Here is a 16,995-nt window from a genome sequence, read left to right as displayed (position 1 = left end):
GTACCTAGCGAAGCTAGAGGAATGGACCGATATTTGGCAACTAAGGTTTAATCCCAAAAAATGCAGGGCCATGCATTTGGGTTGCAAAAATCAGAGGGAATGGCACAGAATAGGGGTGAAGTGCTTCAGTGTACGAAGGAAGAGCGGGACTTGGGGGTGATTGTGTCTGATGACATAACATAGTAACATAGTAGATGACGGCAGAAAAAGACCTGCACGGTCCATCCAGTCTGCCCAACAAGACAACTCATGTGTGCTACTTTTGTGTATACCCTACTTTGATTTGTACCTGTGCTCTTCAGGGCACAGACCGTATAAGTCTGCCCAGCACTAGCCCCGCCTCCCAACCACCGGCTCTGGCACAGACCGTATAAGTCTCCAAACAGGTAGAAAAAGTGACGGTCAAAGTCAGAAGGATGCTTGGGTGCATAAAGAGAGGCATGACCAGCAGGAAAAATAAGGTGATAGTGTTGTTGTATAAGTCTCTAGTGAGGCCCCATTTGCAGTACTGCGTGCAGTTCTGGAGACTGCATCTACGGAAAGATATAAACAGGATGGAGTCGGTCCAGAGGGCGGCTACGAAATTAGTAAGCGGTCTTGAATGCAAAAATTATAGGGACAGGCTTATGAACCTCAACATGTATACGCCGGACAAGAGGAGGGAGAGAGGAGACATGATATAAACGTTTAAATATCTCAAGGGCATTTATATACAGGAAGAGAGCCTTTTTCAAATGAAGGAGAGCTCTGGAATGAGGGGGCATATGACAAAGTTGGGGAATAGACTTAGGAGTAACCTAAGGAAATATTATTTCACAGAAAGAGTGATGGAGGCGTGGAATGGCCTCCCGGTGGAGGTGGTGGAGTCGAGGACTGTTCCAGAATTTAAAAGGGCATGGGATAAGCATGTGGGATCGCTTAGGAACAGGAAGAATTAGGGGTTACAGAGGATGGGCAGACTGGATGGGTCATATGGCCTTTATCTGCTGTCATGTTTCTATGAAACAGAAATGTTCTGCCAGCACACCTCTAAAAAAACAGCAATGTTGCCTATCCTCTAGTTCTGCTTACTTTCAGAAAAATTTGCAGATCAGAAGAGTGACTTAATGTAAGAAACAAAAACAATTTTTTGTGGAGACTGGCACTGCATACATACTGTGATCCAAATCACTATGGGCCCCTTTTACTAAAGCTTAGTATGTCAAATGCTGTGCATCATATTTTATACCTATGGGCCACATTGCACTTGGTAGATGCTAATATCCATTGACACGCACTAAGCTTTAGTAAAAGGGCCCGTAAGTATGTTGCATGCACTGAAAGGCTTCCACTGCCCGTAAGTATGTTGCGTGCACTGAAAGGCTTCCACTACCCGTAAGTATGTTGCTTGCACTGAAAGGCTTCCACTGCCCGTAAGTATGTTGCGTGCACTGAAAGGCTTCCACTGCCCGTAAGTATGTTGCTTGCACTGAAAGGCTTCCACTGCCCGTAAGTATGTTGCGTGCACTGAAAGGCTTCCACTGCCCGTAAGTATGTTGCGTGCACTGAAAGGCTTCCACTGCCCGTAAGTATGTTGCGTGCACTGAAAGGCTTCCACTGTCCGTAAGTATGTTGCGTGCACTGAAAGGCTTCCACTGCCCGTATGTTGCGTGCACTGAAAGGCTTCCACTGCCCGTAAGTATGTTGCGTGCACTGAAAGGCTTCCACTGCCCGTAAGTATGTTGCGTGCACTGAAAGGCTTCCACTGCCCGTAAGTATGTTGCTTGCACTGAAAGGCTTCCACTGCCCGTAAGTATGTTGCATGCACTGAAAGACTTCCACTACTGACTGCAGAACAGTGTAACTGTATATTTCTTTTTCTTTTTTAATGGTGCCTTTCATTGTGAATCATTGCTTTTAACATTTTAGGTTAACTGCTATTTTTATCCAGATTTTAATTTCTGTAAGAACTGCCAGTTTGTCATAAGTTTAAAGTGTAGATCAGAATTGCCAGTTGTTAGTAGATTTAGGGGCATAGTTTGTGCTTCCATTAAGATGCTATTTTACCACTAACTTGTGGCAATTTAGCACAGATCACATTTTATGCAATGAGACCTAGTTACTAATAACTGGGGTTAACAGTAAAATAACAAATCTTACAGACCGGCCACATCTCCCCCACTTTCACAGGTCATCTCCCACACTCCGTTGGGGAGCCAAGAACTCCCACTCAGCAGTCTCTCCCTCCATCAGCAGCAGAAGAGGCATTAATAAGATGTCATCTCCTGCTGCCACGGGACCAGTCTAGTGATAAGAGCTGCAAAATCTCACAGCTCTTACCGCCAGGCTGGTTCCACAACAGCAGGAGATGATGTCTTATTAAGACACTAGTAAAAAAGGCCAGTTTCTGACACATATGAAACGGGCGCTAGCAAGGTTTTCCTCAGCTCCCCTGCAGCCACCCATGTCCAGCAACCCTCCTCTCCCCATGCAGCCACCCATGTCCAGCGACCCTCCTCTCCCCCTGCGCCCACTGCAGCCACCCATGTCCAGCAAACCTCCTCTCTCCCCTGCCCCCCATGTCCAGCGACCCTCCTCTCTCCCCTACCCCTCCTGAAGCCACCCATGTCCAGTGACCCCCTGCCCCCCCCCTGCAGCCACCCATGTCCAGCGACCCTCCTCTAGACATGGATCAGCTGTGAGGCATGTTTGTTTTCCCCCCGGGTTCTGAAGTTGACATCATAATGGCTATGGTGATGTCAGCCTGATCTACGGAGCCTAGCAGACCAACTCGTAATGAGCCACGGTCCCAGGCAAGTCAGAACGTTGGAGGTGAGAATTATTATTTTGGATCATCTTCTGGTGCTCGGGGGAGGGGGGCACAGCTGTGTAATTAAGATGTACCGGGAGTGGAGCCAAGAGGTGGTGGGTGGGGCTGGGGCAGAGGGCGAGGCTGGGGGGCATATCCTAAAATCTTCCTCTCAAGAATCATACCCCCTTTGGCAGCTCTGATCTTAATGGTAGTCCACATTGATAACATTCACCCTTACTGACAGAGAGAAAGAAAGAAAGAAAGAAAATGTTAGTGTCCGTAAGGTCTGTAAAACTAATTTCACATCCATGAATGTGTTCACTCAGTGTTCTTTTGGCTCTCTACTTTTCTACACTGTGCACTTGCTAAGAGAACGTTTCCTACTGTTTTATAAGAACAGTTGACTACAAGGTAAATAAAAAATATTGATTTATAAGGAATTGTGTAGAACAGGCCTACAGGGAGCACAAGAAATGCCAAATAAGAGAATGACCTTAGGGAAGCTGCAGTATGCAACTTTATTTTATGTTGGTATTTTGGAGGGCCTCATATTATGCAAAACATTATTCATAAGAAAGTTAGGTTGACACTACAAAGGCTTTTCATGTGTTGGCAACCTTTGGTTCCGAATACTGATAGTCTTATTGTTCCTTGAGAAAACTGGAATCGAAGCAGATTAAGGCTTAATATAATAAGTCATAGTGAATTTTTGAGACCACATGTGGAACCTACTTTTTGATGTATTTTGGTAGAGGCGGCTCTGATGCCAAATGGAAAACTATGTAGGACCACAGCGCCTACAATGCAGTGTGAGATGACAGCAAAACCCAGCGAGACAGCCTGTTCCAAGGAGGTTTAATGACAGAAGTCCGCATGATGTCAAAAGTCCCCCCCCCCCCCCCCCCCCACTGCTATATTGGCCAGAACAAAACAGTTGCTATCGCTATTTAAAACAAATAGCAAACTTGTGAGGTTTTATTATTATTATTTGTAACATTTGTATCCCACATTTTCCCACCTTTTGCAGGCTCAATGTGGCTTACATATAACCATTATTAGAAGAGGATAGGGAGCAGGGGATTTTCCAAATGTTTTTGTCAGTGCTCCAGTGCTTGTTTTGATATTGGCAATTTGGACTATAATCCTCCTCCCCCCCTTCACAGACTACTACTACTACTTATCACTTCTATAGTGCTATAAGGCATACGCAGTGCTGTACACCATACATGAAAAGACAGTCCCTGCTCAAAGAGCTTACAATCTAAATAGGACAGGCAAACAGACAGAACAACTAAGAGGTAAGGGAATTAAAGAGGTGGGGATAAAAGGGTACAGGGCAAGTGAGTAGTGGTTAGGAGTCAAAAGCAGCGTTAAAGAGGTGGGCTTTTAGCCTGAATTTGAAAACGGCCAAAGACGGGGCTAGACGTACAGGCTCGGGAAATCTATTCCAGGCGTGAGGTGCAGCGAGATAAAAGGAACGGAGTCTGGAATTAACAGTAGAAGAGAAAGGGACAGACAGAGATTTATCCACAGAACGGAGTACCTGAAGGGGGGGACGCAGGGAGAGACAAGAGTGGAGAGGTACTGGGGAGCGGTAGAGTGAATGCACTTATAGGTCAGTAAGAGAAGTATGAATTGAATGCGGAAATGGATAGGGAACCAGTGAAGTGACTTGAGGAGAGGGCTAATGTGAGCATAGTGACTCTGACAGAAAATGAGTCGCACAGCAGAGTTTTGGACTGATTGAAGAGGAGAGAGATGGAAGGGATGGATTTTGCTGCTGTTATAGAGAAAGAAACAACAGGTTTTGGCAATCTGCTGAATGTGAGCAGAGAAGGCGCGAGAGGAATCCAAGATGACCCCAAGGTTACGAGCTGATGAGACAGGGAGAGTGAGAGTGCCATCCACAGAAATAGAGAAAGGGGGGAGAGAAGAGGTGGGTTTAGGGGAAAGATGAGAAGCTCGGCCATGTTAAGTTTCAGATGACGTTGAGACATCCAGGCAGCGATATCAGATAGGCAGGCTGATACATTGGTCTGGATGCTGGTTGAGATTTCAGGGGTAGACAGGTAGATCTGGGACTCATCAGCGTAGAGATGGTATTGAAAGCCATGGGATGATATCAGAGAGCCAAGGGAAGAAGTGTAGATGGAGAACAGGAGAGGACCAAGAACAGAACCCTGAGGTACACCGATTGGTAGTGGGATAGAAGTGGAAGAGGATCCACCAGAGTGTACACTAAAGGTGCGAAGCGAGAGGTAGGAGGAGAACCAGGAAAGAACAGAGCCCTGGAATCCAAGTGAAGACAACGTATCAAGGAGTAAGCTGTGATCAACAGTGTCAAAAGCGGCGGATAGATCGAGAAGGATGAGGATAGAATAGAGACCTTTGGATTTGGCCAGTAACAGGTCGTTGGAAACTTTTGTAAGTGCAGTTTCAGTTGAATGAAGAGGGCAAAAGCCAGATTGGAGTGGGTCAAGAACAGCTTGAGATGAAAGAAAGTCAAGACAGCGGCGGTGAACAGCACGTTCAAGTATCTTGGAGAGGAAGGAGATGGGTCGATAGTTGGAAGGACAGGTAGGGTCAAGTGAAGGCTTCTTAAGGAGTGGTGTGATCACGGCATGTTTGAAGGCATCAGGAACGGTCGCAGTGGAAAGTGAAAGATTGAGGATATGACAGATAAAAGGGGTGAGAGTAGGAGAGATGGTGTTAAGAAGATGGGTAGGAATGGGATCAGAGGAACAGGTAGTTCGTTTTGAGGAAGAGAGAAGATGTGTTGTTTCCTCATCAGTGATTTCGGGAAAGGAGGAAAAGGACGGAGGGGTTGGGGAGTTAGGGAAACGGACAAGGGGAGGGAGAGGTGGAGGTGGCTCCTCGAAAACTCCCCAAACCCCCCTCACAACTACTCCTCCTACACCACCATCCCCTAGAATGGAAAACCTAGGAGGTTGAATAAAACAATATAAACCTCATAGGTTTCACATTGTTTTGTTCTGACCAGTATGGCTGGTAAGCTTGGCCCCAGATAACGGGCCAGATAGAATCAATAAACCTCCTTGGCCTGTTCCTACCTTCTGCAAGACCAAAATGCTACCACCTTTGCCTACGTCGGTACTCACTTGTAGAATGCCCTACCAAAATCAATGAAAACGGTTCAGGATCATCTGACTTTTAGGAAGTCGCTTAAGACCTGCTTATTTGAGCAAGCATACCCCAAAGATCCAGTCCAGCCTAGGGTTTCCATATGGCTCCAGAAAAAGGAGGACGGATTGAGCCAGTCGGGTTTTACTTCCATTGAAAGCAATGGAAGTAAAACCCGGCTGGCTCAATTACTTCCATTGAAAGCAATGGAAGTAAAACCCGGCTGGCTCAATCCGTCCTCCTTTTTCCCAGCCTCACTAACCTCAGGACGCTGTCATTATGGATTGACCCATTTCTTTATCCTTACCTCTCTGCCCTGCTTACCCCCTTCCATTTACTGTACCCTGTCTATTTGTTATTCAAATGTTGTGAGCCACATTGAAGCCTACCAGAGGTGGGAAAATTGTGGGACATAAGCACTGTAAAATAAAGAAAGAAAGAAAATCATTTCTAAGACCCAAATAAAGTAGTCTGCTTTGAATACTACAGGAAAATAAACTATAAAGCATCCCCTACTGGTTTAATTTAGTCGCCTTTATTTGCGCTAAAGGAAAGGGAAGGAACGCTTGATTGGCCGAGGACGGCCGCGGAACTGAAGTTGCGGGGTGCGGCCGTTTCCCGGAAGTGGGGGGGAAGTCTTTTCCGACGGACCCACCACCGGAAGTGGCTTCTGTTCCCCGCGGAAAGCGCCGGCGGTTGCAGGATTTTGAAAGGCCGAGGGGGGGCGGGAAGTGACGCGTTACAGCTGTTCTACGCCGCTCCGGTACCGGCTGGGTTCGGGTCCCGCCGCATCTGCACCTGGCTGGGGAGGGGAGATCCATGGCGGCCAGCCTGGTGAGGGTCCGATTCAGCGCCGGCCTTCAGGCCCTGTCTCTTCTCTTCCTTCCTACGATCTTTGTTTTCCTCTCACTTATTACCTCTGTGTCTGTCTCTGCATCACTTTCAAGCCCTGGCTCTCTCTGTCTCGCTCTCCATAATCCTCTTCAGGCTTTCACTCTTTCTGGCCCCTCCGCTCTCTCATTCTCTCTCTTTTTCTCTTCGAATTGGACACGTTTTTCTTTGCATTGTCTTGTGTGTCACTCACGTCGCTCTCTCAGCCTCACTTTATGGTCCCTCCTTTCTGACTCTTCCTCTGTCTCTTGTTCCCTCCTTTTCAGTTGTCTGTGCACCACTTGAGTATGTGGTTATTTTAGTCCTTAAAAATAATCAATTGGTGGTATGGAGATACCACAATATCTAAATAGTCAAACATCCACTAATGTCCAAAATAACTCAGTTAATTGGGGGGGGGGGGGGGGAAGCCTCAAACAGCTCCTAGATTATATATTCATCTATCGCAGCTAAAACAGACCCAACTGGTCTTCCCTCCATCATAGGCAAAAACCCCAAGTAATGCAGTTCTGAATAATCTTAATAAACACTGCAATCAAATACTTTACAGTTACTGTTTTGTTGATGCTTTTTTTTGGTAAATAAACTAAAAAATAGCATCAAAATTGTGTGCTAATTACAGGAACATGCCAAACTATCTAGTTTATTGCACTTAGCTTACTGCATGGCGTTCCCTCTAATGCTGCTCCACGCTGTGCTGTTCCCCTCGTTATTGCCCTGAGCCGACGATGGCCAGCGTTTCGCTGTTTCTTCAGGGTCTCAGGCTACAATTGGAACACTAGCCAGCTGTGGATGGCTGTGCTAGTGTTCCAATTGTAGCCTGAGACTCTGAAGAAGCAGCGAAACGCTGGCCATCGTCGGCTCAGGGCAATAAGTTTATTAAGATTATTCAGAACTGCATTACTTGGGGTTTTTGCCTATGATGAAGGGAAGACCAGTCGGTCTGTTTTAGCTCCGATAGATGAATATATAATCTAAGAGCTCTTTGAGGCTTTTCCCCATTAACTGAGTTATTTTAGTCCTTAGCAATTTCTGATATGTCTTCTCTTCATCAAAGAAATAAATGAGATGGTGCAACTTGGTACAGCGTAATTCCTCTAGTCCGGTTTCTTCTGATTGACTCTGCACAAGGTTTATCTTAGTGTGAGTGGAGAGAGAGGTTAAGAATCCCAAACCTGGAAAGGGCTGTATCTTATTTCCCCTCAATCTTTTTTTTTTCTTTAACAAAAAAAAGTAGAAGATAAAATTGTTATTCTAGTGTATAACTAGAGGTCAATTGGGTTTCCGTTACAGGGTATTTGTAGAAATTATATAAAGTATTTTAATGTTTGAAAGCATTGGAATTAGAGTACAGTAGCTCATGGATCTTTATACTCTGTAAATGATTAAACAGGCAGACTTGATTTATGTTTTTACTATGATTCTGGCCTATTAAACTGTATGAATACCAAGCTTCAGCTGGCACCCAATGGACCATGTGTAAACAAGAGATCACCATTTTTGGTTGCCTTGATTATCAGTCGAACTTAATAAGTCCTGTTTTATTTTTGCCTAAAGGATTTTAAAACATGTGTTGATCAGGCCTGCAGAGCTGCAGAACAGTTTGTAAGCATTTACTATGAAACAATGGACAAAAGAAGAAGGGTAAGTGCCACAGATAACTAGAACCTACCTCTGCAATGGCATAGTAAAGAGGTTTGCTAGTTCTTGAGATTGGAAGATGCAGAAGTTTTCATGACTAGATTTTTTGTTATAAGGATGGGAACATGTACATCATTTTTCCTGTTCTACATGCTTCATATAACATCTAAAATGGGTTTTTGTTTTTTCCTCCTATTTCCCTTGCTTTACTGCTTTGCTTGGATCATTCCTGTAACTGCTTTTTACGACATCAATGTGCAAGTCAGTATTTTGTCATAGCAAGTAGGGCTGTGGAGTATGAGTTGGAAGCAATTTTGGCTATATTATATATATCTAAATATAAGCACATCTTTCTCTTTGTCCTGGATCTAAAGGGAAATTGTTTATGATTGTACTCAACACTCAATGTTCTCGGTCCAGGGCCCTGAGCACTGGAACATTCTACTGCAGCACCTTAGATTACAATCCTTTCCAACAATTCAAAGCTGACCTTAAGACATTTTTATTCAGTGATGCATCCACTTGATAAAGACGTCTTTATCTATCGGACTGCATGAGGTTAGCCTGAATGGCATAGCTTACCCCTTTTTATGTTGGCCCCCTTACCATCCTATTAAAATTTGTAGTTTGAACCCCCCCCCCCCCCTCACACACACACACTCTGTTCTGTCAGGTCTCCCACTCGGATAACCTTGTTCGATAGACAGGATAGTAAGTCTCTAATAAACTTGGAGAAGTTGGATATTTTATTAGTACTTTAAATGTGAAACAAAGATATATCTATATGAAATTGACCAATTTAAAGCTTAATATCAGTAGGAGTCAGAGCTGGAATCAGACAGTAGGAAAATAGGAGCCTGAGTCAAAGGTTTGGTGTACTGACTCCACGGCCCTGATTTCAAGAGAATTGTCATTTCTCATGAAATTGCAGCAAAATTGGGAGCCCCATCCTGTTTAGCTGCCAAAATGTTATCTGATCTGGCTCCTGTTAACATCTCTTCACAGCCTTGGCTCAGTACCTGTCAATGCTAGTGCTGGCTTTCCTATTCTCAGCCTGCTCTCGCAGGACCCATTATCACCACCTCTGCTGCTGCTTCTGCCTCTTACTATTGTCTTCTCCTGCTAATTGGCTATTGTTGGTACTTGTCATCATATGGGTCCATTAACTGTGTGAGCTGCAGCCACCTGGTTGGGGTAGGCAGGAGGAAGAAGTGGGAGGAAGACTCAAAAGAAAAGAGGACGAGACCAGAAGGGTTAAGAAGGATGGAGGGAGAAGAGGATAAACTGGGGGCATGGAGGCAAGTGAAAAGAGATGAAACTTGTCTGTACCCCATTCTTAAAATGCCACAAGCAGAGGAGAAATCAGGTAGTAAAAGAGCAAAGATGAGCATGAAATGCAAAGACCAAGCATGCTCGCAAAGTTTGACAGCCCATGATGGTGCATTAGCAGAGTTCACTCTTAGAGGAGGCAGAAATGTATAATCCCCCAAGTTGATGAACGTTGGAAGGCTGGGGGGTGCAGCCTGTGGGTAAAACTGAAAAGGAACATTTTGTTAAGCAGCTTTAAATGAAGTGTGCATGAAAACGGTAACGGAATTCAAACATGCGTGGGATAGGCATAAAGGAATCCTGTGCAGAAGGAATGGATCCTCAGGAGCTTAGTCGAGATCGGGTGGCAGAGCCGGTGGTGGGAGGTGGGGCTGGTGGTTGGGAGGCAGGGATAGTGCTGGGTAGACTTATACGGTCTGTGTCGGAGCCGGTGGTGGGAGACGGGACTGGTGGTTGGGAGGCGGGGATAGTGCTGGGCAGACTTATACAGTGTGTGCCAGAGCCGGTGGTGGGAGGCAGGGATAGTGCTGGGCAGACATATGGTCTGTGCCAGAGCCGGTGGTTGGGAGGCGGGGCTGGTGGTTGGGAGGTGAGGATAGAGCTGGGCAGACTTGTACGGTCTGTGCCAGAGCCGGTGGTTGGGAGGCGGGGATAGTGCTGGACAGACTTGTATGGTCTGTGCCAGAGCCGGTGGTTGGGAGGCAGGGCTGGTGGTTGGGAGGCGGGGATAGTGCTGGGCAGACTTATACGGTCTGTGCCAGAGCCGGTGGTGGGAGGCAGGGATAGTGCTGGGCAGACATATGGTCTGTGCCAGAGCCGGTGGTTGGGAGGCGGGGCTGGTGGTTGGGAGGTGAGGATAGAGCTGGACAGACTTGTACGGTCTGTGCCAGAGCCGGTGGTTGGGAGGCGGGGATAGTGCTGGACAGACTTGTACGGTCTGTGCCAGAGCCGGTGGTTGGGAGGCAGGGCTGGTGGTTGGGAGGCGGGGATAGTGCTGGGCAGACTTATACAGTCTGTGCCAGAGCCGGTGGTGGGAGGCAGGAATAGTGGTGGGCAGACATATGGTCTGTGCCAGAGCCGGTGGTTGGGAGGTGAGGATAGAGCTGGGCAGACTTGTACGGTCTGTGCCAGAGCCGGTGGTTGGGAGGCAGGGCTGGTGGTTGGGAGGCGGGGATAGTGCTGGGCAGACTTATACAGTCTGTGCCAGAGCCGGTGGTGGGAGGCAGGGATAGTGCTGGGCAGACATATGGTCTGTGCCAGAGCCGGTGGTTGGGAGGTGAGGATAGAGCTGGGCAGACTTGTACGGTCTGTGCCAGAGCCGGTGGTTGGGAGGCAGGGCTGGTGGTTGGGAGGCGGGGATAGTGCTGGGCAGACTTATACGGTCTGTGCCAGAGCCGGTGGTTGGGAGGCGGGGCTGGTGGTTGGGAGGTGAGGATAGAGCTGGGCAGACTTGTACGGTCTGTGCCAGAGCCGGTGGTTGGGAGGCGGGGATAGTGCTGGACAGACTTGTACGGTCTGTGCCAGAGCCGGTGGTTGGGAGGCAGGGCTGGTGGTTGGGAGGCGGGGATAGTGCTGGGCAGACTTATACAGTCTGTGCCAGAGCCGGTGGTGGGAGGCAGGAATAGTGCTGGGCAGATATATGGTCTGTGCCAGAGCCGGTGGTTGGGAGGCGGCGCTGGTGGTTGGGAGGTGAGGATAGAGCTGGGCAGACTTGTACGGTCTGTGCCAGAGCCGGTGGTTGGGAGGCGGGGATAGTGCTGGACAGACTTGTACGGTCTGTGCCAGAGCCGGTGGTTGGGAGGCGGGGATAGTGCTGGGCAGACTTATACGGTCTGTGCCAGAGCCGGTGGTGGGAGGCAGGGATAGTGCTGGGCAGACATATGGTCTGTGCCAGAGCTGGTGGTTGGGAGGTGAGGATAGAGCTGGGCAGACTTGTACGGTCTGTGCCAGAGCCGGTGGTTGGGAGGCGGGATAGTGCTGGACAGACTTGTACGGTCTGTGCCAGAGCCGGTGGTTGGGAGGCGGGGATAGTGCTGGGCAGACTTATACGGTCTGTGCCAGAGCCGGTGGTGGGAGGCAGGGATAGTGCTGGGCAGACATATGGTCTGTGCCAGAGCCGGTGGTTGGGAGGCGGGGCTAGTGGTTGGGAGGCGGGGATAGTGCTGGGCAGACTTATACGGTCTGTGCCCTGAAGAGCACAGGTACAAATCAAGGTAAGGTATACACAAAAAGTAGCACACATGAGTTGTCTTGTTGGGCAGACTGGATGGACCGTGCAGGTCTTTTTCTGCCGTCATCTACTATGTTACTATGTAAGTGTGCATGTTTATATACAGCATTCAGGAATTTCGATTGCTGTTATCTAGGTGCTGACAAAACTGTACATGGACAAGGCAACCTTAGTATGGAATGGGAATGCTATATCTGGACAAGCAGCACTGACAGAGTTTTTTGACATGCTTCCGTCCAGCGAGTTTCAGATCAGTATGTTGGACTGCCAACCAGTTCATGGTAAGAGTATTTGTTTTTAGATCATTACATGCAAATATACATGAAGGAATTGTAGCCTTAAGTTAGAATACTAATACAGTACAAATCAGTTCATCCAGAGTGGGAACATGTCCACCCGTATCACCCCGTCTCATTTCCCTCGCCTATAGCCCATTATCTGCTCCCCTTGTAAATCTACTAGGTAGAACAGTACAGTACCTTCCCAGCCAATTATCCTCACGGTCCACTCAGTCTGCCACAGGAAATTACGTAAATGGAGAGGGGACGCAGCAGAGAAAAGCCCTGCCCTTTCATTTTCCTCCTGGCCCGCACACGGCCCTTTCAGCTTGTTAACATACGATGCTTTAATATTGTGTGCTCTTTTTTTATTTTTAAGTAGGTATGTCCGATACTCCATATTTATTTATTATTATCCGTACCACCCTCTGCAGAGGATAGTCCAGATAGTCGTACTGTAATTAACCTTTTACAAGATGGATCCCAAAGCTTGGTCTGAAATTCTAATTTTACAAACCTTGCCCAGTCACAAATAATTGGATGATTGGTGGAGTCATTTTATTTTATTTTTACTCCTTTGAGCCTCTAGCTCAGTTGGCACCATAATCTCAGCTGTAGTTCCATAAGCCTTCATTTGCAGCTACCCAGCTAGCCTCCTCCTCCAAGTCTCTAGTCAGTTCATTGCAATGACAGTCCTCTTCTGAAGGTCATGCACAGGGGCTCCTTCCTGAACTTTGCAACAGTAGACTCTGAATTAGAGATGTGCATGGGAATGGAAATTACAGGAATCTTGTGGAACCCACGGGGATAGAAGAAATTCCACAGGATTCCTGTGGGAGTGTACTCAAAATCCCTGGTGACTCCAGAATGAGGCTTGGAATGCACCGAGAAGAGGCAATTGGAGCATCAGAGTGAGGCTTGGAACACTCCTTGGTTGAATAGTGAATACCATCCAAAAAAGCAGAGGAGGCTGTTGGGATTGGGAGGAAGCAAGAGGGCTAAAGTAAATAATAGAATTGGCTCCTGTGGGTGAGGGTTGGGATGGAGGAGATTAGTTGTGGGGATGGAATGGATCTTAGCAGGTGTGGGTTAGATTCCATTGGGGATGAGCAACATTTCTGTCCCTGTGCAACTCTCCTCTCTGAATCCAGCCACTAGATCTTACCTTGCAGAAATGAGATCGTGACTCCCTTCTCCCCAGCTGTCTTGAGGAAGGAAGTGAGGACTGTGAACCTGGCTTTTTAGTGCAGTTTGACACTGAATCCCAAAATTAGTATTTTGGATAATCCAGAGTGGAGAAGTAGCCCAAGGGTTAGAGCAGTGGGCTAAGAAATCAGGGTGGCCCAGGTTTAAATCCCATTGTTGCTCCTTGTGATCTTAATTTTCCATTGCCTCAGGTACAAACTTAGATTATGAGCCCTCTGGGTACAGGGTAATACTTGAATGTAACTTGCCTTGAACTACTGCTGAAACGACGTGAGCTGAATATTTTCCTGGTCTTTAGAATATGCCTATCATTTTTGATGGAGGGTTGTGGAAAATTGTAGAGTAGTGTTTAATTATCAATCTTTTTTCTGTTTGTGAAGAGCAAGCGACACAAGGGCAGACTACAGTGCTGGTTGTGACTAGTGGAACAGTAAAATTTAATGGAAATAAACAACGTTACTTCAATCAGAACTTCCTACTGACTTCGCAGACAACACCAACCCTCACAGTCTGGAAGATTGCCAGTGACTGCTTCCGCTTTCAGGACTGGGCCACTGAATGAAGAATTCTGGCAAATTGGGAATGCCTTTCTTCTTCTATTTGCCACACTAATGAATCTGTTTACTTAGTGTACAATTCATTTTGGAACTGCTGTGCAGTTGGTTTCAAAACCAGATATGGAGGACGATTTTAACTGTGTCTGTTGTAATGAAAATTGAATTCAGGGCAGAACGTTAAGCGATAATTTGTGATGTTGGTCTGTCCCTTTTTTTTTTTTCTTCTAACTTCCCCATTGCCACAGGGGGCATAAAAAAACATGCGAGTTCAGCTGGCTAGCAGCAACACGAAACCAAAAACATTTAAGCGGAGAGCATTTGTTTTGTCATGAGAAATAAAGTATTCAATTATTTTTGTAAAAAAAAAGTGAATCTCATTTTTCTTCCCTTTACTCAGATCCTTTTTTCCACCTGCCACTGTCTCCCATGTTGCTATACTTCAACATAAGAACTGCTCTGAGCCCTGCAAAGGGCATCTGTCACAATGTGGGGAAGGAGCACTTCTATCATGCCCCACGTCTATTGACCCAACAATGAGGGACACTTGTGCAGGTGCCCCTTGACCTCTGCTTACCCTGCTAATTTTTGAAATTGTTGATCAGGCTTGGCTATTAAAAGTTGCTTGCTTCAGGAACCTTGGACACCACATGAAGTTTATATAAATTTCTGTTCAGTCACTTCAGCAGTTACCCTCTTGCCTGCTCTTGTGCTGTACAGTGCACAAAGGAGATAGGCAGGGTGTGACCATGCTGCAAACGTATCAGAAGATTAGGTTTGGGATTTTAAGAGAAAATCAGGCCCAAACCCAAATCCTACTATTTTAAGGTGAAGGACCGCTATTCAAAGTTGTACTAAAACAACACATTTGTGGAAGATTGAGTGGACATAACTGTCATTCTTATAAAAGAGGTTTGCATATTAAGGGTAGCCAGACTGTATTGCACTTTTGCATCCCAACACTTCATCTAAAGAAGTGACTAAAAAGTCAGAAATGTTAGTTTGTTGAACATAAGACTGGGACCGAGAGTTTTACTCGTGGACACAAAAGGTGGCAATCCTTTTAGGGATGTTTAGCGCTTATTGTGGTCTTGCTACTGCTGAACTTGAGAAAACATGAGTGTATGGTAGCCTAACTTATTGGTTTTTTTTTGGTAACGTTCATGTGGAGGGTGTTGGGAACCCTGCTATTTAATTACTCCCAGATTGTGTTCTTTCATTGGTTTTTACTACCGTTGAGTGAATAATAAATATGTAGAAGACTCTGTTTTTGGAAGTACCTTAAGGACACTTAGTATTTAATTTGGGATTTCTTAAAGAAACTTACATAACTGAGCAATCTGTGTGACACTTTTGTACTTTGGATCAATAAAAGAAAATACTTGTAAACACAATGTACCTTTTTCTTTTTTTAAGATGATAAATATCAGGTGAAGAAAAAATTTGAGGTTGAAAGACCACCATAAATGTAATAACAGTCAAACTGAAGAGGCCAGTGTAGAAATGGCATATGCTATTCTGTTAATGTGAATGATATGCTAAGGAACCTACAGAATTTATAGCAAAATATTACACCTACTACGGGGTATAATTAAAGATTTTACAAAATCATGTTTGTAAAGCATTTAGCACATGTAGTTTAACTTTGTAGCTAAAATGCTGTTATGCACAGTTTTGCAAGTAGTTATTAGCATTAAAATTTCAAAAGTGCAAGTGAATAAAATAGCTATTTGTGAGCAAAAGAATCAACATCCCGCACTAAGTGGCCCAGTAGTGTGTATGAGCCCATATAAGGGGTGAAAATTAGCAAATAGTTGCTAACGTTTATATGCTGGATACAAGGGTAAATGTTGGAGAATGAGTACGTAACACTCAGGTGCTATATTCTCAAACCATATATCTCTCCAACTTGTGGATTGTCAGAGGAGGAGTGGGATGCACATTATATTCTATTATTCTTGATCTGCTGCTTTTGACACTGTTGATCACCACCTACTCCTTGATACGCTGTCCTCACTTGGAATTCAAGGCTCTGTGCTTTCTTGATTTTCTTATCATCACTCCCATCGCACTTTTAGTATATGCTCTGGTGGATCCCGGACTTCTATCCCACTTTCAGTTGGTGTACCTCAGGGCTCTGTCTTGGGACCTCATCTTTTCTCCATCTATATGTCTTCCCTTTGTGCTCTGATCACCTCCCATGGTTTTCAGTATCATCTTTATGCTGATGACTCCCAGATCTACTTCTCCACACCAGAAATTTAAGCAGGAATCTAGGCCTAAGATCAGCCTGCCTGTCTGACATTGCTGCCTGAATGTCTCGCCGCCATCTGAAACTAAACTTGGCCAAGACTAAGCTTCTTATCTTTTTCCCTAAACCCATCTCTCCTCTTCCCCAATTTTTTTATCTCACTGGATAACACTCTCATCTTCCCTGTCTTATCAGCTCGTAACCTTGGTGTCATCTTTGACTCTTGCTCTCTGCACATCTTTGTTATCATCGTCCTACTGTCCAATTACAGAGAAGGCTTTCACAAAGTTGGAATTGTTCTAACAACTTTTCATGTGATGGCAAACTCTGTTTGAATATCTTCGAGAACTGATGCAAGAGTATCAAATGTGTGGGAACTCTTCAATCTTGACAAGAAAATGTCCTCTCTAAAGATAGTGGACACCCTAATGCAAAATTTTCTATGGGATGACCAGCAGTTGTGGTAAAGACATACGCCTGCTCACCAAGAATTGCAGGGGGAATGCAAAAAGTAGGGAAGATGGGCTCTTCCAGAAGCCTGAGGGAGACACTAGTTCAAAAAGGTGATAGCATATGTCCCTACTCCTTGGATTCTCTCTCGCTGACGCACGTAGAGACTGAGTATTCCTCCACTTTGTGTGGTTGTCACCAAGAATTGCAACCAGTTTCGTCTCTGCTTCAAA

The 16,995-nt window shown here is 45.8% G+C and overlaps 1 protein-coding gene across 3 annotated transcripts; it reads left to right on the top strand.

Annotated features, from left to right (window-relative positions):
- The first annotated feature begins 6,584 nt into the window (after nucleotides 1-6,584).
- Nucleotides 6,585-15,523, top strand: LOC115473485 (NTF2-related export protein 2). Of its 3 annotated transcripts, none has more exons than XM_030208489.1 (5): nucleotides 6,585-6,766; nucleotides 8,381-8,467; nucleotides 12,160-12,304; nucleotides 13,888-14,085; nucleotides 14,119-15,523. In XM_030208489.1, exons 1-4 carry the CDS (start codon nucleotides 6,752-6,754, stop codon nucleotides 14,067-14,069), a joined length of 429 nt encoding a protein of 142 aa, XP_030064349.1. In that variant the 5' UTR covers nucleotides 6,585-6,751; the 3' UTR covers nucleotides 14,070-14,085; nucleotides 14,119-15,523. The 3 variants fall into 3 exon arrangements, with proteins under 3 accessions (XP_030064349.1, XP_030064348.1, XP_030064347.1); XM_030208488.1 differs by having other exon boundaries at nucleotides 13,888-14,091; nucleotides 14,125-15,523; XM_030208487.1 differs by having other exon boundaries at nucleotides 13,888-15,522.
- Nucleotides 15,524-16,995: the final 1,472 nt, after the last annotated feature.

Source organism: Microcaecilia unicolor, chromosome 6 (genome assembly GCF_901765095.1).
Source record: "Microcaecilia unicolor chromosome 6, aMicUni1.1, whole genome shotgun sequence".
NCBI lineage: Eukaryota > Metazoa > Chordata > Amphibia > Gymnophiona > Siphonopidae > Microcaecilia > Microcaecilia unicolor.
The sequence above is the reverse complement of the archived record's forward strand: the minus strand, read 5'-3'. Positions and strand labels throughout refer to the sequence as shown.

Bases quoted from the DNA above. Each gene is read 5' to 3' on its own strand.
- LOC115473485 (XM_030208489.1), top strand. The intron at 8,468-12,159 runs GTAAGTGCCACA...GCTGTTATCTAG, and splicing joins CAATGGACAAAAGAAGAAGG to GTGCTGACAAAACTGTACAT. The intron at 12,305-13,887 runs GTAAGAGTATTT...CTGTTTGTGAAG, and splicing joins GGACTGCCAACCAGTTCATG to AGCAAGCGACACAAGGGCAG.